The sequence below is a fragment of the Bufo gargarizans genome, chromosome 1 (assembly GCF_014858855.1).
Source record: "Bufo gargarizans isolate SCDJY-AF-19 chromosome 1, ASM1485885v1, whole genome shotgun sequence".
NCBI lineage: Eukaryota > Metazoa > Chordata > Amphibia > Anura > Bufonidae > Bufo > Bufo gargarizans.
This window is the reverse complement of record NC_058080.1, coordinates 458,510,477-458,532,808: the sequence shown is the minus strand read 5'-3', so window position 1 is coordinate 458,532,808 and position 22,332 is coordinate 458,510,477. Positions and strand designations below refer to the sequence as shown.

Sequence of the window (22,332 nt, the reverse complement as noted above, 5' to 3'; positions counted from 1 at the left end):
TAAATTATGAAATTGCTAAATTGGGAATTGTACTTCAACCCAGAACAAAAAATGTGCTTTGACGGACACTAAATATCTTGCCCAGCAACAACAGTACAACGGTGGGTAACGAGAGATTTAGAGGGAATTAAATTTGAGGCCTAGTATTTAGGCGCTGGGTCACCGGTATGGATTTAGTGACAGAATTAGACTTGGAAATACACAGTAGCGGGTGTGTGTGAAGTTATTCTGAATGACCCTATGTGCACCTTCAATATTATATACCCTTTTAGGGATAGATTTCAAATAGCTCTGATATAGCAGAAACCACTAAATTATGAAATTGCTAAATTGGGAATTGTACTTCAACCCAGAACAAAAAATGTGCTTTGACGGACACTAAATATCTTGCCCAGCAACAACAGTACAGCGGTGGGTAACGAGAGATTTAGAGGGAATTAAATTTGAGGCCTAGTATTTAGGCGCTGGGTCACCGGTATGGATTTAGTGACAGAATTAGACTTGGAAATGCACAGAAGCGTGTGTGTGAAGTTATTCTGAATGACCCAATGTGCACCTTCAATATTATATACCCTTTTTGGGATAGATTTCAAATAGCTCTGATATAGCAGGAACCACTAAATTATGAAATTGCTAAATTGGGAATTGTACTTCAACCCAGAACAAAAAATGTGCTTTGACGGGCACTAAATAACTTTCCCAGCTACAACAGGACAACGGTAACGAGAGATTTAGAGGGATTTAAATTTGAGGCCTAGTATTTAGGCGCTGGGTGACAGGTATGGGTTTAGTGACAGAATTAGACTTGGAAATACACAGTAGCGGGTGTGTGTGAAGTTATTCTGAATGACCCTATGTGCACCTTCAATATTATATACCCTTTTAGGGATAGATTTCAAATAGCTCTGATATAGCAGAAACCACTAAATTATGAAATTGCTAAATTGGGAATTGTACTTCAACCCAGAACAAAAAATGTGCTTTGACGGACACTAAATATCTTGCCCAGCAACAACAGTACACCGGTGGGTAACGAGAGATTTAGAGGGAATTAAATTTGAGGCCTAGTATTTAGGCGCTGGGTCACCGGTATGGATTTAGTGACAGAATTAGACTTGGAAATACACAGTAGCGGGTGTGTGTGAAGTTATTCTGAATGACCCTATGTGCACCTTCAATATTATATACCCTTTTAGGGATAGATTTCAAATAGCTCTGATATAGCAGAAACCACTAAATTATGAAATTGCTAAATTGGGAATTGTACTTCAACCCAGAACAAAAAATGTGCTTTGACGGACACTAAATATCTTGCCCAGCAACAACAGTACACCGGTGGGTAACGAGAGATTTAGAGGGAATTAAATTTGAGGCCTAGTATTTAGGCGCTGGGTCACCGGTATGGATTTAGTGACAGAATTAGACTTGGAAATACACAGTAGCGGGTGTGTGTGAAGTTATTCTGAATGACCCTATGTGCACCTTCAATATTATATACCCTTTTAGGGATAGATTTCAAATAGCTCTGATATAGCAGAAACCACTAAATTATGAAATTGCTAAATTGGGAATTGTACTTCAACCCAGAACAAAAAATGTGCTTTGACGGACACTAAATATCTTGCCCAGCAACAACAGTACAGCGGTGGGTAACGAGAGATTTAGAGGGAATTAAATTTGAGGCCTAGTATTTAGGCGCTGGGTCACCGGTATGGATTTAGTGACAGAATTAGACTTGGAAATACACAGTAGCGGGTGTGTGTGAAGTTATTCTGAATGACCCTATGTGCACCTTCAATATTATATACCCTTTTTGGGATAGATTTCAAATAGCTCTGATATAGCAGGAACCACTAAATTATGAAATTGCTAAATTGGGAATTGTACTTCAACCCAGAACAAAAAATGTGCTTTGACGGGCACTAAATAACTTTCCCAGCTACAACAGGACAACGGTAACGAGAGATTTAGAGGGATTTAAATTTGAGGCCTAGTATTTAGGCGCTGGGTGACAGGTATGGGTTTAGTGACAGAATTAGACTTGGAAATACACAGTAGCGGGTGTGTGTGAAGTTATTCTGAATGACCCTATGTGCACCTTCAATATTATATACCCTTTTTGGGATAGATTTCAAATAGCTCTGATATAGCAGAAACCACTAAATTATGAAATTGCTAAATTGGGAATTGTACTTCAACCCAGAACAAAAAATGTGCTTTGACGGACACTAAATATCTTGCCCAGCAACAACAGTACAGCGGTGGGTAACGAGAGATTTAGAGGGAATTAAATTTGAGGCCTAGTATTTAGGCGCTGGGTCACCGGTATGGATTTAGTGACAGAATTAGACTTGGAAATACACAGTAGCGGGTGTGTGTGAAGTTACTCTGAATGACCCTATGTGCACCTTCAATATTATATACCCTTTTTGGGATAGATTTCAAAGAGCTCTGATATAGCAGGAACCACTAAATTATGAAATTGCTAAATTGGGAATTGTATTTCAACCCAGAACAAGAAATGTGCTTGAACGGACACTAAATAACTCGCCCAGCTACAGCACTAGGGACAGATTTAGCTGGATATAAATTTGAGGCCTAGTATTTAGGCGCTGGGTGACCGGTATGGATTTAGTGACAGAATTAGACTGGGATATGGCCAAAAAATGAACAGACTATTGCTGGTTAAATGCACTTGGTGTGACAGCTTCACCCTGATGTAGGCTTTAGCCAAAAAACAACCACACCATTGAGGGTTAAATGCACTTGGTGACAGGCGCAGCTTGCCCCTGATTTTGTATATGGCCAAAAAATGAACAGACTATTGCTGGTTAAATGCACTTGGTGTGACAGCTTCACCCTGATGTAGGCTTTAGCCAAAAAACAACCACACCATTGAGGGTTAAATGCACTTGGTGACAGGCGCAGCTTGCCCCTGATTTTGTATATGGCCAAAAAATGAACAGACTATTGCTGGTTAAATGCACTTGGTGTGACAGCTTCACCCTGATGTAGGCTTTAGCCAAAAAACAACCACACCATTGAGGGTTAAATGCACTTGGTGACAGGCGCAGCTTGCCCCTGATTTTGTATATGGCCAAAAAATGAACAGACTATTGCTGGTTAAATGCACTTGGTGTCACAGCTTCACCCTGATGTAGGCTTTAGCCAAAAAACAACCACACCATTGAGGGTTAAATGCACTTGGTCGCAGCTTGTGCTGGCGCACCACAAGACACAAAATGGCCGCCGATCACCCCAGAAAAATGAGACTGACAAACGGTCTGTGCAGCCTAAAAACAGTGAGCAATTGAGGATCAGCAGCTCAATGATCCACAGCTGCAGATCGATCAGTTAATCAAGTCCTTTGGAGGAGTTAATCTGCCTAATCTCGCCCTACTGTCGCAGCCGCAACCTCTCCCTACGCTAATCAGAGCAGAGTGACGGGCGGCGCTATGTGACTCCAGCTTAAATAGAGGCTGGGTCACATGGTGCTCTGGCCAATCACAGCCATGCCAATAGTAGGCATGGCTGTGATGGCCTCTTGGGGCAAGTAGTATGACGCTTGTTGATTGGCTGCTTTGCAGCCTTTCAAAAAGCGCCAAGAAAGCGTCACAAAAGCGCGAAGAAAGCGACGAACACCGAACCCGAACCCGGACTTTTACGAAAATGTCCGGGTTCGGGTCCGTGTCACGGACACCCCAAAATTCGGTACGAACCCGAACTATACAGTTCGAGTTCGCTCATCCCTAGTTGTCATCTCTCTGTGTTCAGCCTCCAATAAAGCTAAGGTTACTTTCACACGGTCAGGTGTCTGCATGAGGTTTTGGAAGCCAAAATCAGGAGTGGATCAGGGGGAGAAATGATAAATGACAGGTAAAACTTTTCCTCTTTTTTAAATTCACTCCTGGTTTTGGCTTGCAGCACTGCGCGCAGAACCTGACGATGTGTCTGTGCCCTCATTCTGTGCTTTCCTTCCTCATATCAGTGTACATACGTTCCAGGCAATTGTTCTGCACTTGAATGCATTCCATCATTTCAGACCTATCAGAAGCAAGCAAAGGAATTTAGGACTGGAATAAACTTTTTGACAAGCAGTATTGTAGATAAAGGGAGAAGGTAAGGGCAGGATAAGGTCTATGCGTAGATACAAAGTGGAATATAGATGTTGCCATGCACCAGGATCCAAGATGACGGAAGGGGCCATTTTAATGGGCATTGGGCAGTGAAGGCTTGTCATAGCGTATGTCTAAAATTGCTCAATAATTTAGTAAGGCTAGATAGATACATATTTAAAACTATAGCCCCATGAATAGAAGCATATACACAGAGTCTGAACTGAGGCATACAGACTCCTATATGGCATCATACTACAGAGATATTCTCCTCGAGAAAAAAATCTAGAGGACAGATAGTTAAATACAGTGACTGGTCAGGAAAAGTAGAAAATACATGACTTATGTATAAAGCCTGTATTTTTCTTCTAAAATTCAAAAAAATTTGACATTTGAAATCTGGGACACATCGAAGCAATGAAAAATGCACGAGGAAAATTTTTATTTTTTGAAAATTCAGTTCTGATATGCGTCATAAAATATTTATAAAAGGATATAGCTGAATAAAAGTGAAAGAGTACAATAAGCCTGACAATGACCAATGCATATACCAATTACACCTGAAAGGAAAAATAAAAATACACCCATAAATTGACAGTTTTCTCTAATGAGCATAAGTCAACTACAAAGCCAGTCAATCGGCGGTCGTTTAAAAGGCATTTACATAGTTCAATGAAAAGAGCATGAAGAATAAACGATCGTGGGTGCAATTGTTTGTCCCCCATACTTATACTACCTAGACTGGGGACCTCCATTCTCCACATAGGTGTGGGTCTCTGAGGTGGGACCTGCATCTACCAGACATATCCTATTAATATACCATAAATGTCTAATATGAGAATAGTCCTTTAAGCCATATGCATATAAAGGAAATGTTGAGCATTGACAAACCTCATACTACAAGGTGATTCACGATAACTATTATCAATACAACCTACTGTATGTGAATTATTGCTCCCGCAGACAAGATCTGAGAGGACTTAAAAAGATGCAGCCTCTTCAAAACATTTATGTGACCCACATGGACAATATAATCAGTAATGGTAATTGACATTGTTTTGTGTCTCTTCTCAGCCTTATTAATGAATCACTAAGGGACCAACTACTAGTTACTATCCAGAAGACCTTCACCTACACTCGAACCCAGGCACAGCACCTTTTTATGATTCTTATGGAATGTATGAAGAAAAAGGAGTTGGTAGGTATCTGCTCACTGCATCCCTTTTTGTTATAACAAAACATAAAAAAAAATTTGACAAGTGGTGATAAGAAATAATTGGCAAAATGGTTAAAAAATGTGTGTCTGAATCTATGGTATGAGGGGTTTTCTTCTGGTTTACAGGTATGATAACTGATCATCAGTATAGATCATCAATAGAGATGAGTGAAGCGACTTTGGCTGCTATATCCGAAGTCACTTCGCTAAAAAATTTGTTCTAATGCTGTATGGAGATCTTTCTTCATACAGCATTAGAATGTACTGCCTCCGATGAGGCGAAGTCCGTTATTCATTAAGTCTCACGAGACTTCGTCGAATAACTTTAGTAATTGATTATTGCGGTGAAAAACGTTGAAACCGAACTTGGAACCAAAGTTTTGAAGTGGTTTTTCACTGTATTAATCAATTCGTGAATAACTAACTTTGGCTCATCGGAGCCCATACATTCTAATACTGTATGGACACGAATATAAGTATAGTATTATTCCAAAGTTTTGAACAAAGTGACTTTGGATTAAGCATCTGAAGCTCGCTTCGCTTAACTCTAGGTATCAATATCTAATTGGTAGGGGGAGTCAACTCTCAGAACACCCACCAAGCAGCTGTATGAAGGGGTTACAGCGCTCTATGATTGTATGGTGGCCGTTCTTGGTATTGCAGTTGGATTTCATTCACTTGAATAGCACATAGCTGCAGAAAAGCCATGTGACCAGTAGATGTGATTTCACCAGAGGGCTTGCCCAAGTGCTGTGAACCCTTCCAACAGGGGAAGAGGGGAGTCAGATGTCCACCAATCAGATATTGATCAACAATTACTTAATCCTGGAAAACCCCTTTAAATGTAAACCTAGGGAAATCCCTATTCTAGTCTAGGTTTGTTAGACATATAGGCAGGCATCTACTTATATTGTTCCTGATAATAAATTGCTAGTTTTTTTTTTGTCATGTCTGTTACCATTTTCCAGTGCTTCACAAATGTTTTACTTTATCCCTTTGGCTTCGGTGAGAATAGAATAGATTTGAACACGTCTTGTAAGGTCTCAGGGGTTATTGATTAATGACCCAGTCTCAGAATCCAATAACAGGATTCATTCTTGCATTGGGCCATGACCTTGTAACAAGGCAATGTTCGTGAGAGGTAAATCACAGAATCGTATTGCAGACACCTAAAATTTGATAGTTCTGCCAACACATATGGGTAAGCATATGTACTGCGCGGAATTTATGTGTATTTAAGAGAGAGAGATAGATAGATAGATAGATAGATAGATAGATATGAGATAGTGTTGATCGAGCACCATAGTCAATGGGAGAACCCGAGCATTAAACCAGGCACCGCCTGCTCTGAAGAGGGGAGGGTAACAGGTTCATAGGAAAAGGTCAGAAAATTATGTAAACACCACTGAAATGGTTCGGGAACAGCATGGGGAGGATGTCTGGATGCATCTTGGACTCCCAGGTCGCTGCTGGGAATGTTGTTGTCTGAGTAGTACGCCACTTTCACAGACTGACAATAATACGCACAAAACCGAAGATAAAATCGATTTTAGAGGAAAAATTGTTAGGAAACATTCTTTCTTGTATATTTACTTGTATATAAAGTGCAACTGCTGCAAAAAATTACAAGGAAGAGGCACCCTGATACAACCTGTATATCACATAATAGAGGGCCTGATTCACATTGTGGTGCAATTGTTCAGGTAGTGGGACTCCTACACTCATAAAGCCTATGCACTTAGTGAAAGGGCTGCCAAAAATTACAAGGAACTGGCACTCCAATACACCCTTTGTTACACATAAAGGAGGGCATCATACACAGCCTTGAAAAATTGGGATTGATGGCCTGCTGGTGACCCTCTAAAACATTTGGAGCAAGCGCCTGCTGATCTGACCATCTAAAACATTATGGGCGATGGCCTGCTGCCGCTTTGGTGACTCTAGATAACCTGGGGACGATCACACGTCCCCATGACGGCGACGATCCATTCGGATGTCTGCCTTATCAACTTTCAATGTTATTTTCAGCCCAAACCATGTAGACCATGGGTAACAGGGGAATCATGGTTCGATTCTGTAGAGGGAGCTGAGAAACAGCTATGGCTACCGCATCCAAGCAAGGCAGCATGCGCGCAAATTACCTATTAGGTATAATTAGGTGAGGGCCTGCAGGTGAGTTGACCCTGTAAAAGATTTTAGGTTCAGGCCTGCTGATGAGCTGACCCCATAAAAGATTGTAGGTGAAGGCCTGCTAGTGAGCTGACCCAGTAAAAAATGATATGCCAGGGCCTGCTGGTGAGCTGACCCTGTAAAAGATTTTAGGTGCGGGCCTGCTGGTGAGCTGACCCTGTAAAAAATTATATGCGAGCGCCTGCTGGTGAGCTGACTTTCTAAAACATTATATGCAAGGGCCTTCTGGTGAGCTGACCCTGTAAAACATTATATGCAAGGGCCTACAGGTGATCTGACCCTCAAAAAATTATATGCGAGGGCCTGCTGCTGAGCTGACCCTCTAAAACATTATGGGAGCGTGCCTGCTGCTTAGCTGACCATTGAAAAAATTTACCGTGTTCAAAGCAGTCCGGGTCGCCTGAATACTTCAGCTAAGAATAATGGAATAGGACTCCGGCGCAAGACGAACCAAAGTCAAAGCATTTGCCAAGAATATTTTCATTAATCAAAAATGAAAGTCGGAGGTTCGAAGACGATCAGATTCCGTCGTAGTTCTGACCAAAAATGATTACGACCGGTGATCCGGTGGCGTTATTCTCATGACCCGCCGAGCTGCTTCCGGGAAACCAAAGTCTTTGTGTTCTGTGGGGAGTATGGTTGCAAAGCTGACAAAGTACAGTGTATGTCACAGATACATTTTTGAAGCGCACATGTTACACTGCAGATGTGGCCCTGGTAAGGTCATTCAGAAATGGACATCGTCTATGGAAAAATTAAATTGTATGTCACAGAATTTTTTTTGAAGCGCACACGTTACATAGCAGATTTGGCCCTGGTAAGGTCACTGTCAGAAGCAGACACCGTCTAGGGAAAAATTAAATTGTATGCCACAGATACATTTTTGAAGAGCACACGTTACACTGCAGATGTGGCCCTGGTAAGGTCACTGTCAGAAGCGGACACCGTCTAGGGAAAAATGAAATTTTATGTCACAGATAAATTTTTGAAGCGCACACCTAAGGCCCCTTTCACACGAGCGAGTATTCCGCGCGGGTGCAATGTGTGAAGTGAACGCATTGCACCCGCACTGAATCCTGACCCATTCATTTCTATGGGGCTGTTCACATGAGCAGTGATTTTCACGCATCACTTGTGCGTTGCGTGAAAATCGCAGCATGCTCCTCTTTGTGCGTTTTTCACGCAACGCAGGCCCCATAGAAGTGAATGGGGTTGCGTGAAAATCGCAAGCATCCGCAAGCAAGTGCGGATGCGGTGCGATTTTTACGCACGGTTGCTAGGAGACGATCGGGATGGAGACCCGATCATTATTATTTTCCCTTATAACATGGTTATAAGGGAAAATAATAGCATTCTGAATACAGAATGCATAGTAAAATAGCGCAGGAGGGGTTAAAAAAAATAAAAAAGAATTTAACTCACCTTAATAATAATTTAACGTCACCTAGCAACAGGACCTGTGGTGACATCACTCCGGTCATCACATGATCCATCACAATGGTAAAAGATCATGTGATGGATCATGTGATGACTGTGACGTCACCAAAGGTCCTTGTTGCTACACAAAGCTAAGATCAAGACAGATCTTAGCTTTGTGTAGCAACAAGGACCTTTGGTGACGTCACAGTCATCACATGATCCATCACATGATCTTTTACCATGGTGATGGATCATGTGATGACCGGAGTGACGTCACCACAGGTCCTGTTGCTACAAAAAGCTAATATGAAGGCAGAAGGAGATGCCGGCTACGCGAGCAAGTAGACTAATGTGAGTTAATTTATATTTTTTTATTTTTTTAACCCCTACAGCGCTATTTTACTATGCATTCTGTATTCAGAATGCTATTATTTTCCCTTATAACCATGTTATAAGGGAAAATAATACAATCTACAGAACACCGATCCCAAGCCCGAACTTCTGTGAAGAAGTTCGGGTTTGGGTACCAAACACGCGCGATTTTTCTCACGCGAGTGCAAAACGCATTACAATGTTTTGCACTCGCGCAGAAAAATCGCGGGTGTTCCCGCAACGAACCCGCACATTTTCCCGCAACGCCCGTGTGAAAGGGGCCTTATACTGCAGATGTGGCCCTGGTAAGGTCACTGTCAGAAGCAGACACCGTCTACGGAAAAATGAAATTGTATGTCACAGAATTTTTTTTGAAGCGCACACGTTACACAGCAGATGTGGCCCTGGTAAGGTCACTCAGAAGCAGACACCGTCTACGGAAAAATGTAATTGTATGTCACAGATAAATTTTTGAAGCGCACACGTTACACAGCAGATGTGGCCCTTGTAAGGTCACTGTCAGAAGCGGACACCGTCTACGGAAAAATTTAATTGTATGTCACAGATAAATTTATTCCATAAATATTTTATAAATATTAATGGAAATACTCTGCTGCCATAAATGCCAATGTTTGTGACTCATTGCCTAATTAGACCTGTATGTTATTAGTACAGTATATGCATTTATGTGCCATGAATACTGTACTGCTGGAAACTAGCCATTTACAATCAGTATTAATGTTTTTAGGATTCTTCATAGTAAGGTTGTAAATCTTTATTCATATTTTCATTATACGTTACTTTTCTTATATTAGTATAGTGTCATGAACTAGCATTTTTAGAAAATTTTTGGCTTCACTGGTATTTTTAGAGAGACAATATGTATGAAACTAATAAAATATGAATAATTGCTTGAAGTACTGCATGTTTATATGTGGATGATTTGTTCCAAAACTTTCTTGGACTGTCCCTTAATCTGAATTGCATTAGAAATAATCCATGTGCACACTGCATGAACAACCCCATTTTGCTGTATGGAACAGATTTTCAGTTCAAAACATTTCTGAAACAAATCCACAGTGTGTAAACATACCTTCAAGGCTTCCTACAACTTCTGAGTTTACTTAAGCCAGGTATAGTACAACCACATTAGTGATGAGCAGCATAGGCAATTTTCAATTTCACCAATTTTTTGTTGAATATTCACCATAAATTAGCAATTGCTAAAATCGCCAATGTAATATGCACATACTGCACGCATAATTTCATTACCTATAACAAACAAGCACACTAAGGCGATATACCAACAACCTAACCATGAGACAGGTACAGTCAGCATACCTTACAATGGTAGCCTTGTGACCTATGAGACCATCAATACCAGCTCTCTATCCACACAGATTTGAGAGCCAGTGAGCCTCAAAGTTGCTTGACTTTTGTTGGATGGCTTGGGGGACCTGCGCACCTAGATCATTATCATTAGGGTGACAAATTTTTTTTATTTTTTACTCTTTTCTCACTGCTTAGGAGGGCTGCATACAAATTTTCCATTTTTGAATTGTCCTAACATTTATATTCAATAACCTTTCTATACTGTTTTGTCATATAAACTGATGTACATAAACATGGGCATATGGGAAAGACATGCAAATTAGCAGAATCTGCTATTTGCATCTCTTTCCCATATGTCTATGTTTATGCAAAGTAGTTTTTATGACAAAACAGTATAAAGAGGTTATTGAATATAAATGTCAGGACAATTAGAAAACTGAACATTTTTAGTGAGAGAAAAGTAAACTGGCATCCAAAAATGGGACCCCCCTCCCTTCCCAGTATTAAATTCATTGGTGGCCAGTGCGGCCCCCTTCCCTCCCCAGTATTAAATTCATTGGTGGCAAGTGCGGCCCCTGTCATGGAACCATGAACCAGACGTACAACAAGAGATGAGTGGAAATAAGAAGGCTTTATTGAAAATAAAGCTGTAAGGCAAAAGTCCAAACGGATGGCTAAACCGAAGCAGGGTCTTGCGAAACCAGAGATCAGGAACCAGAAGGGTAGTCAGATGAAGCCAGGATCAGGAACCAACAGGGTAGTCAGACGAAGCCAGGATCAGGAATCAGCAGGGTAGTCAGACGAAGCCAGGATCAGGAACCAGAAGCAGCAGCAGTCTTAGAAGCATGTGAGCACAGGAGGACCAAGCAGGGAACTGAAGCCACAGACCTCCTATATATATGAGCTAGGCATCCAGCTCCTCCCAGTGGGAAGGAGGAGCCGCAGGGTGGGAGGCTACAAGAAACCCAGAAACCAAGATGGCCGCCAGCACATGTCAAACGAAGGAGAACAGCAAGGAGGTAAGACCATGACAGTACCTCCCCCTCAAGGACCCCTCCTCCGCGGAGTAAGGAATGGTTTCTGAGGGAATCGTGCGTGGAAGGCTCGGAGCAAGGCAGGAGCATGGACATCTGCGGAGGGAACCCAGGAACGCTCCTCTGGACCATAACCACGCCAATGGACCAAAAACTGCACCCGGCCGCGGACCAGGCGTGAGTCCAGGATATTGCTCACCTCATACTCCTCACGATTGCCCACTTGGACCGGACGAGGCCGAGGAATCGAGGAAGTGAAACGATTACACACCAGTGGCTTCAAGAGGGAGACATGAAACACGTTGGAGATCCGCATGCCAGGAGGAAGCGCAAGGGCATAGGCTACCGGGTTTACCCTGCGAAGCACTCGGAAGGGACCAACAAAGCGAGGCGCCAGCTTGGGAGTGGGCACTCGAAGGTTGAGGTTGCGGGTGGACAACCATACGCGGTCTCCGACCTGGTAGGAAGGAGCGGGCGCTCGTCTGCGATCAGCCTGGAGTCTCTGGCGCTGCGCAGAGACCTCAAGGGACCTCTGGATCTGTACCCAAGAAGCACGTAGGACGGAAAGGTGATCCTCCACAGCCGGAATATCCTGGGGAGAGAATACCTCCGGTAACACGGCAGGTTGGAACCCATAATTGGCCATGAAGGGAGACGTCCCAGAGGAAGAGTTCACCGCCGTGTTCCTGGCAAACTCAGCCCAAGGCAGGAGGTCAACCCAATTGTCTTGGTGATCGGAGACATAGCAACGAAGGAATTGCTCCAAGGCCTGATTGGATCGTTCTGCGGCCCCATTGGACTGAGGGTGGTAGGCCGATGAGAAAGAGAGATGAATCCCCAACTGGGAGCAAAAGGCGCGCCAGAACCTGGACACAAACTGACTCCCCCGATCCGACACAATCTCCTTGGGCAAACCGTGCAACCGGAAGACCTCCCTGGCAAAAATCGAGGGCAACTCTTGTGCAGAGGGTAACTTCTTGAGAGGTACACAGTGGCACATTTTGGAAAACCGATCCACTATCATGAGAATGACCGTATGGCCTCGGGATGCAGGGAGGTCCACAATGAAATCCATCCCCAGGTGTGACCATGGACGCTCCCCGGTGGCTATGGGTTGCAAAAGGCCCAACGGAAGGTGCCGAGGGGACTTACTCTGGGCACAAACGGAGCATGCCGCTACATATGCGGCGATGTCGGAACGTAGAGAAGGCCACCAGAACAGACGTGAAACAGGCCAGGACAGCTGATTCTTTCCAGGATGCCCCGCGGCCTTGGAGTTATGGTAGGTTCGCAACAACCGAGTGCGCAACTCCTCAGGCACAAAACACCTGCCGTTGGGTCTCCCAGAGGGAGCACCAGATTGAGCCGCCAAAATCTGCTCACCCAGGGGAGAGGTCAGGCTGGTGCGAATGGCGGCCAGGATCTGATTCGGAGGTATGACCGAAGTCGGAATCGACTCCTCCCCGGACAGCTCGGAGTACTGCCGTGATAAGGCATCCGCTCTGATGTTCTTGGAACCGGGTAGGTAGGAGACCACGTAATTAAAACGTGACAAGAACAGAGCCCATCTGGCCTGACGTGGTGTCAATCTCTTGGCCTCAGAGAGGTAGGTCAGATTCTTGTGGTCCGTCAGGATGAGAACCGGAACCACCGAGCCCTCGAGCAAGTGCCTCCATTCTTTAAGGGCCTGCACGATGGCCAATAACTCCCTGTCACCAATCTGATAGTTGCACTCCGCGGAAGACAGTTTCCGGGAGTAAAACCCACAAGGAAGCAGAGGACCCTCTGGTGTTCTACGCTGAGACAGGAGGGCGCCTACTCCCGTCTCAGACGCGTCCACCTCGAGGACAAACGGCAACCCAGGGTTGGGATGCGACAGAATCGGAGCCGACACAAAGGCGGACTTTAGAGCCTCAAAAGCTCGGATGGCCTCGGGCGGCCAGACCTGGGGATTACTGCCCTTCCTGGTCAGATCCGTGAGAGGCTTGGCTAGCATTGAAAAGTCTCTGATGAACTTCCGATAATAATTGGCGAAGCCCAAAAAGCACTGCAGGGCACGAAGACCACTGGGCTGGGGCCACTGTAAGACAGCCGAAACCTTCTCAGGATCCATGGAGAACCCCTCAGCGGAAATGATGTAACCTAAGAAGGTTACCTGGGATCGGTGAAATTCGCATTTCTCAAGCTTACCGAACAGCTTGTTCTCTCGTAACCGTTGCAACACTCGTCTGACATCCAGAATGTGGGCCTCCATGGATTCAGAATATACCAAGATGTCATCCAAATAGACCACCACACACTGCTGCAACAGGTCACGGAAAACATCGTTGATGAATTCCTGGAAGACTGCGGGCGCATTGCACAACCCAAAGGGCATAACCAAGGATTCATAATGACCGGTCCTGGTGTTAAACGCGGTCTTCCACTCATCGCCCGCCTTGATCCTTACCAGGTTATATGCCGCCCTCAGGTCGAGTTTGGTAAAGACCGTGGCCCCTTTGAGGCGATCGAACAGCTCGGAAATCAAGGGTATCGGGTAAGCGTTCTTGATCGTGATGCGATTGAGACCCCTGTAATCAATGCAAGGCCTCAACTCACCGCCCTTCTTTTTCACAAAGAAAAATCCAGCCCCTGCCGGGGACGAGGATTTGCGAATGTGTCCGCGTGAAAGCGCCTCCCTCACGTACTCCTCCATGGCCTCATTCTCCGCTACCGACAGTGGATAGACTTTGCCACGAGGAGGAACGGCACCAGTTTGTAACTCTATGGCACAATCGTATGGGCGGTGCGGAGGTAGGGCAACCGCACGCACCTTATCGAATACATCCCGGTACTCCTCGTATTCAGGAGGCAACAGAGAGTCCGAGGAAGTACACAGCAACTTGACAGGCCCATGGATGCAACTAGCCCCACACTGCGGTGACCACGAGAGGATCTCGGCCGATTTCCAATCGAAAGTCGGATTATGCTTCTGGAGCCAGGGGTACCCCAAGACCACCGAGTAGTGTGGAGACGAAATAACCTGGAGACAGACCGACTCTCTGTGAACGGCACCAATGGCCATCCCCACTGGAAGGGTCTCATGAGTCACGTGTGGCGGCAGAAGGGGTCTGCCGTCTATCGCCTCAAGAGCCAGTGGGGAACCTCGAGGCTGCAGAGGAATGGAATTGGCGGCAGCGAACACACTGAACAAACCACCAGCACCAGAGTCCACCAACGCCTGGGTCGTCACTGAGCCCCCGACCCAGGAGAGGACAACAGTAATCAGTGGTTTGTCAACACGGGAAACCGGGGACGAGGAGACTCCACCCAAGATCTGCCCCGACAGGATCTCAGGTGCGAGCGTTTCCCGGACGGTTCGGGCATGCCAACCGAAAAAATGCCCACCGAGACCACAGTACATGCATCGGCCCTCGCGTCTCCGGAGTACCCTCTCCCCCTCGGACAGGCGAGCAAACCCCAGCTGCATGGGTTCACCCCCAGACAAGTCATCCCCAGGAGGCGTGGGAGGAGAGGGAGGCACGGGTGGGACAGCAAACGTAGGCGCCAATCTGTTAGAAGGCCTCCGCAGGCTCTCCTGAAAGGAAGGTCTCTCCCTGAGTCTGGTGTCAATCAAAATCAGGAAAGAAATAAGAGACTCGAGCTCCACAGGTAGGTCCTTAGCTGCAACCTCATCCTTCAAGGCATCCGAGAGACCATGAGAGAAAGCAGCGACCAGAGCCTCATTATTCCAGCCCACCTCTGCTGCCAGGGTACGAAACTCAATGGCGTATTCAGCTACGGATCGTGAACCCTGTCTGATGGACATAAGGAGCTTCGCAGCAGAGGCAGCACGAGCCGGCACATCGAATACCTTCCGAAGAGAAGCAACAAAACCGGAAAACTCGGCAACCACCGGATTGTTGTTCTCCCATAAAGGGCTGGCCCAGGCCAAGGCCTTGTCCGAGAGCAGCGAGATCAAGAAGCCCACCTTTGATCTCTCAGTAGGAAAGGCATGTGGCAGCAACTCGAAGTAAATGCCCACCTGGTTAAGGAAACCTCGGCACTGAGTTGGCTCTCCCCCAAAGCGCTGTGGAAGGGGGGCAGAACCGGTCATACCCCGAAACACCGCAGGCGCAGCAACAGGTGTCGGGGTAGACTCTGGCGCAACAACCGGAGCGGCAGTAGGAGCGGGCCCAGGAGCGACAACCGACCCATCGGCAACGGAAGCTAAATGAGCCGTGCGTTCAAGCAGGGTTTGCAACGCCACAGCGAACCGACCCAACAGGTGATCCTGCTGATCAAGTCTGGCAACCAGCGTAGGTAGCGAGAATGGCCCTGTACCGTCAGAATTCATGGCTTGGTCCTAATGTCATGGAACCATGAACCAGACGTACAACAAGAGATGAGTGGAAATAAGAAGGCTTTATTGAAAATAAAGCTGTAAGGCAAAAGTCCAAACGGATGGCTAAACCGAAGCAGGGTCTTGCGAAACCAGAGATCAGGAACCAGAAGGGTAGTCAGATGAAGCCAGGATCAGGAACCAACAGGGTAGTCAGACGAAGCCAGGATCAGGAATCAGCAGGGTAGTCAGACGAAGCCAGGATCAGGAACCAGAAGCAGCAGCAGTCTTAGAAGCATGTGAGCACAGGAGGACCAAGCAGGGAACTGAAGCCACAGACCTCCTATATATATGAGCTAGGCATCCAGCTCCTCCCAGTGGGAAGGAGGAGCCGCAGGGTGGGAGGCTACAAGAAACCCAGAAACCAAGATGGCCGCCAGCACATGTCAAACGAAGGAGAACAGCAAGGAGGTAAGACCATGACAGCCCCCCTCCCTAGTATTAAATTCATTGGTGGCCAGTGCGGCCCCCCTCCCTCCCTCCCCAGTATTAAATTCATTGGTGGCCAGTGCGGCCCCCCCTCCCTTCCTCCCCAGTATTAAATTCATTGGTGGCCAGTGCGGCCCCCCTCCCTTCCTCCCCAGTATTAAATTCATTGGTGGCCAGTGCGGCCCCCCTCTCCCCCCTCCTAATTAAAATCCCCCCCCCCCCAATCATTGGTGGCAGCGGAGAGTTCCGAATTTTAGAAGCATTATACTTACCTACGCTGTCTGTGGCCGGTCGCTCCTCCTACTGGTAAGTGACAGGTCTGTGCTATAAGCAATGCGCCGCACAGACCTTTCACTTACCAGTAGGAGGAGCGCCCGGCCGGTCACAGACAGCGCAGCAGGTAAGTATGATGCTTCTAAAATTGCTAAGTAACCATGGCAGCCAGGACTGCAGTAGCGTTCTGGCTGCCATGGTAACCGATCGGAGCCCCAGCGATTAAACTGGGACTCCGATCGGAACTCTTTGCTGCCACCAATGATTGGGGGGATGATTTTAATTAGGGGGGGGGGAGAGGGGGGCGCACTGGCCACAAATGAATTTAATACTGGGGAGGGAGGGAGGGGGTCCGCACTGGCCACCAATGAATTTAATACTAGGGAGGGAGGGGGCCGCACTGGCCACCAATGAATTTAATACTGGGGAGGGAGGGAGGGGGGCTGCACTGGCCACCAATGAATTTAATACTGGGGAGGGAGGGAGGGGGGCTGCACTGGCCACCAATGAATTTAATACTGGGGAGGGAGGGAGGGGGGCCGCACTGGCCACCAATGAATTTAAAACTGGGGAGGGAGGGGGGTCTGGCACCCTGCTGCCTGGCAGCACCTGATCTTCTACAGGGGGCTATGATATGCACAATTAACCCCTCAGGTGCGGCACCTGAAGGGTTAATTGTGCGGATCACAGCCCCCTGTAAGAGATCGGGTGCTACCAGGCAGCAGGGGGCAGTCATGTACACAGTTCTTAGTATACTCTAACTTGAAGCATCCCCATCACCATGGGAACGCCTCTGTGTTAGAATATACTGTCGGATCTGAGTTTTCACGATGTGAAAACTCAGATCTTAAAAAGCTGTCTAATGCAGACAGTTCTGAATGGATGCAAGCGTTTGCATTATAGGTGCGGATCTGTTCAGATACCAGACGGATCCGCACCGAACGCACGTGTGAAAGTAGCCTTAGGCTGCATGCAATTTTTGGGAATATCTTTGATACAGTTTTTGAACCAAACACAGGAGTAAATACAAAAACAAGGAAAAGTATAAAAGAAAGTATTTTTCTCTTGTCTATAGTATCCAGTCCTATGTTTGGCTCAAAACCTGACACATAATCTGCCACAAAAACATCATGCCCTAAAAATAACAAAAAAATGTGGCATGCTTTATCAGATGCCATATTAGGTTATACAGAGACCCCTTCAGACATCAAGGCCTGGTAGTGACTAGAGTCTCTGCACCCTATTGCTACAGTACTATCTATAGCATGGTCTAGAAAGATTCCTCTCTGTGTTATTCGTGCAAGTCCGCATCTTTTATTGTACCTTTATTATGCCTTTATCTGCATGTTTGGTATACATATACAGTGCATGCACATAAAACAGTGTAATATTGTGAATCTTACATGGGTCACTTAGTTATCTGATGAACAGGTATCGAGCCTTTATTATCAAGCATATCAACATTAAAGTTAAATTCTGCATTATGGTTCTTTATTAACTGAGTGATTACAAGAATCTTTAGAATCTTTGATCATACAACCCTTCATTTCTTTACCTTTTAGATTACAGTGTTCAGGATGGGATCAGAAGGTCATCAAGATATTGATTTAGCCATCTTGACAGCTCTGCTAAAAGGTGATTATAAGACATTGATAGAAATAAGTTTTCATAGATTTTGATATCATAGGGACATTTACATGTATTATCTTAAGGCAGTTATTGCTATGATGACATTATTTAGAGCAGTGGTCTGTATCCTATTGCTCATGAGCTTATATAAAATGATTTAGGGCCCTTTTATACTGGCTTATAGAGCGGCTACAGATCGGGGAGAGGGATTTTATTCCTGATCATTAATCACTCATTGGCTGCAGCAATGATTGGGGATTTACCTGTATGGGGATGAGCAATTGTTACTATGATCATTCATCCCCATAAATTTTCATTGACAAGGAAATGTCCTGCCAACAAACCTTGACTTCATGTGCTGCATGAAAAGTTATGTGATGTTGAATACTTTTGGGGTAATAAATACTCAAGTATTAGGGAAGCAATAGCTTTATTGGCTAACTAGCAAAATCAAATTACAATATTTCAGAGCACAGAGGCTCCTTCTGCAGGCAAAATTACAAATGAAAGACTGAGACAACATGGGGAGATGTATGATTAAGATAAGACAGAGCAATAAACAGCGGTTTTGTTATTAGTGGACAATGTCAGCGGAGAAGACGAGTATGTAGATTAGGCAATGGGAGGTGTGAGTTTTCTCCATGTAGTGTCTCTTTCACAATGGCGTTTTGGTTTCCGTTTCAGAGATCCGTTCAGGGCTCTCACAAGCGGTCCAAAAAGGATCATTTTTGCCCTTAATGCATTCTGAATTGACAAGGATCCGCTCAGAATGCATCAGTTTGCATCAGTTTAGTCACCATTCCGCTCTGGAGGCGTACATTAAAACGCTGCTTGCAGCATTTTGGTGTCCGTCTGATGAAACTGAGCCAAACTGATCCATCCTGACACACATAGTAAGTCAATGGGGACGGATCGGTTTTCACTGACACAATCTGGCACAATAGAAAAAGGGAGGCGTCTCCCATTGACTTTCAATGGTGTTCAAGACGGATCAGTTTTGGCTATGTTACAGATAACACAAACGGATCCGTTCTGAACAGATGCAGACGGTTGTATTATCTGAATGGATGCTTTCATGCAGATCCATTACAAACGCGAGTGTGAAAGTAGCCTAAAACACTAGCTGAGTGTGCTGTATGCAGAGTCACCAGTGTATTACAGTATATAAGATGTAGCTGCACACTGCTTTCCCCTGCCTCCTGCTTGTAAGAGCTCACAGGATGCCTTATAAATGTCACACCAACTAAAGACAAATCATACAAAAGGGAATACAACTTAGATGTATTCACTTACTGGTGTGACAGATGTTTACCTCATAATATACACACAAAGATGCCACATGCTAATGAGCTGATTCGAGTCCAGCGTGATGTCATTGAGTCCAGCGTATATTTAATTCAGAGCTATAGCCACTCCCCTGCCCACCTGCTGCTGATTCCTATGGAAACAAACTGTCATTCAGCAGCAGGTGGGCGGGGAGAGTCAGGAGTTCATGAATATTCATGACTCATCATTATCAGCTGAAGCTTTTTAATACAAGATGTTGGCAGATTGACTGGGTCAATTAAATAAAGTGACCCAGCATTTTGCTAAGAGAATCAGTCACTTATTTATGTTGCCCTTAGTTAGGACACCATAAAACTGGTGACAGGGTCCCTTTAAATGGTCAGGATCAGCTGTGTAACCTGATGTGCATGTAGCTTGAGAGCAAACTCCGTACATTCCTTAGCAACCAGTGACATACTTGTACATCATTGGTCGATAAGGGCTTAAATCTATCTACTGGTAATTCTCTGTAAAACTGCCTTCAAGTAAGGCCTCATGCACACGACAGTTTTTTTTCACGGCCCGCAAAAACGGGGTCCGTGGGTCCGTGATCCGTGACCGTTTTTTCGTCCGTGGGTCTTCCTTGATTTTTGGAGGATCCACGGACATGAAAAAAAAGTCGTTTTGGCGTCCGCCTGGCCGTGCGGAGCCAAACGGATCCGTCCTGAATTACAATGCAAGTCAATGGGGACGGATCCGTTTGACGTTGACACAATATGGTGCAATTGCAAACGGATCCGTCCTCATTGACTTTCAATGTAAAGTCAGGAGTCCCTTTACTTTCACACTTGTGTTCATAATGCAGACGGTGGCTCCGTTCAGAGCGGATCCGTCTGCATTATATTGTTAAAACATTTCTAAAGTGTGAAAATAGCCTCAGACGGATCCGTCCAGACTTTACATTGAAAGTCAATGGGGGACGGATCCGTTTGAAAATTGAGCCACAGTGTCATCTTCAAACGGATCCGTCCCCATTGACTTACATTATAAGTCTGGACGGATCCGCTTGCCTCCGCACGGCCAGGCGGACACCCGAACATAACTTGAAGCGTCCCCATCACCATGGGAACTCCTCTATGTTAGAATATACTGTCGGATATGAGCTACATCGTGAAACTCATTTCCGACAGTATATTCTAACACAGAGGCGTTCCCATGGTGATGGGGACGCTTCAGGTTAGAATACACTGAAAAACTGTGTACATGACTGCCCCCTGCTGCCTGGCAGCACCCGATCTCTTACAGGGGGCCGTGATCAGCACAATTAACTCCTCAGGTGCCACACTGTAAGAGATCAGGGCTGCCAGGCAGCAGGGGGCAGCCCCCCCCCTCCCCAGTTTGAATATCGTTGGTGGCACAGTGTGCGCCCACCATCGGGCCCCCCCTTCCTCCCTCTATAGTTAAAAATCGTTGGTGGCACAGTGTGCGCCCACCATCGCCCCCCCCCTTCCTCCCTCTATAGTTAAAAATCGTTGGTGGCACAGTGTGCGCCCACCATCGCCCCCCCCCCTTCCTCCCTGTATAGTTAAAAATCGTTGGTGGCACAGTGTGCGCCCACAATCGGCCCCCCCTCTCCCTATAGTAGTAACAACCATTGGTGGCAGTGTGTGGCCTCCCATTCCCCCCCCCGCCCCCACCACAGTAGAAGATTCATACTTACCTGCTTGCTGCTGCGATGTCTGTGACCGGCCGGGAGCTCCACCTACTGGTAAGTGAAAGGTCTGTGCGGCGCATTGCTAAAGAACTGTCACTTACCAGTAGGAGGAGCTCCCGGCCAGCACAGACATCGCAGCAGCAAGCAGGTAAGTATGAATCTTCTACTCTGTGGTGGGGGGGGGGGGGGAATGGGAGGCCGCACACTGCCACCAATGGTTGTTACTACTATAGAGAGAGGGGGGCCGATGGTGGGCGCACACTGTGCCACTAACGATTTTTAACTATAGAGGGAGGAAGGGGGGGGGCGATGGTGGGCGCACACTGTGCCACCAACGATTTTTAACTATAGAGGGAGGAAGGGGGGGGGGGCGATGGTGGGCGCACACTGTGCCACCAACGATTTTTAACTATAGAGGGAGGAAGGGGGGGGGCGATGGTCGGCGCACACTGTGACACCAACGATTTTTAACTATAGAGGGAGGAAGGGGGGGGGCGATGGTCGGCGCACACTGTGCCACCAACGATTTTTAACTATAGAGGGAGGAAGGGGGGGGGCGATGGTCGGCGCACACTGTGCCACCAACGATTTTTAACTATAGAGGGAGGAAGGGGGGGGGGGGATGGTGGGCGCACACTGTGCCACCAACGATATTCAAACTGGGGAGGGGGGGGTCTGCCCCCTGCTGCCTGGCAGCCCTGATCTCTTACAGGGGAATATGATAGTACAATTAACCCCTTTAGGTGCCGCACCTGAAGAGGTTAATTGTGCTATCATATCCCCCTGTAAGAGATCGGGTGCTGCCAGGCAGCAGGGGGCAGTCTTGTACAAAGTTTGCAGTGTATTCTAACTAGAAGCGTCCCCATCACCATGGGAACGCTTCTGTTAGAATATACTGTCGGAAATGAGTTTTCACGAAGTGAAAACTTAGATCAGAAAAAGCTTTTATGCAGACGGTTCTT

The 22,332-nt window shown here is 46.1% G+C and overlaps 1 protein-coding gene across 1 annotated transcript in view; it reads left to right on the top strand.

Moving 5' to 3' along the window:
• Positions 1-22,332, top strand: part of TRPM3 (transient receptor potential cation channel subfamily M member 3) — a 532,037-nt gene that overhangs the window by 299,960 nt on the left and 209,745 nt on the right. Inside the window, exons 8-9 of the mRNA XM_044287287.1 lie at positions 5,190-5,313; positions 18,324-18,396. Coding sequence (XP_044143222.1) covers positions 5,190-5,313; positions 18,324-18,396 — 197 coding nt within the window. The remainder of the gene's footprint in view (positions 1-5,189; positions 5,314-18,323; positions 18,397-22,332) is intronic.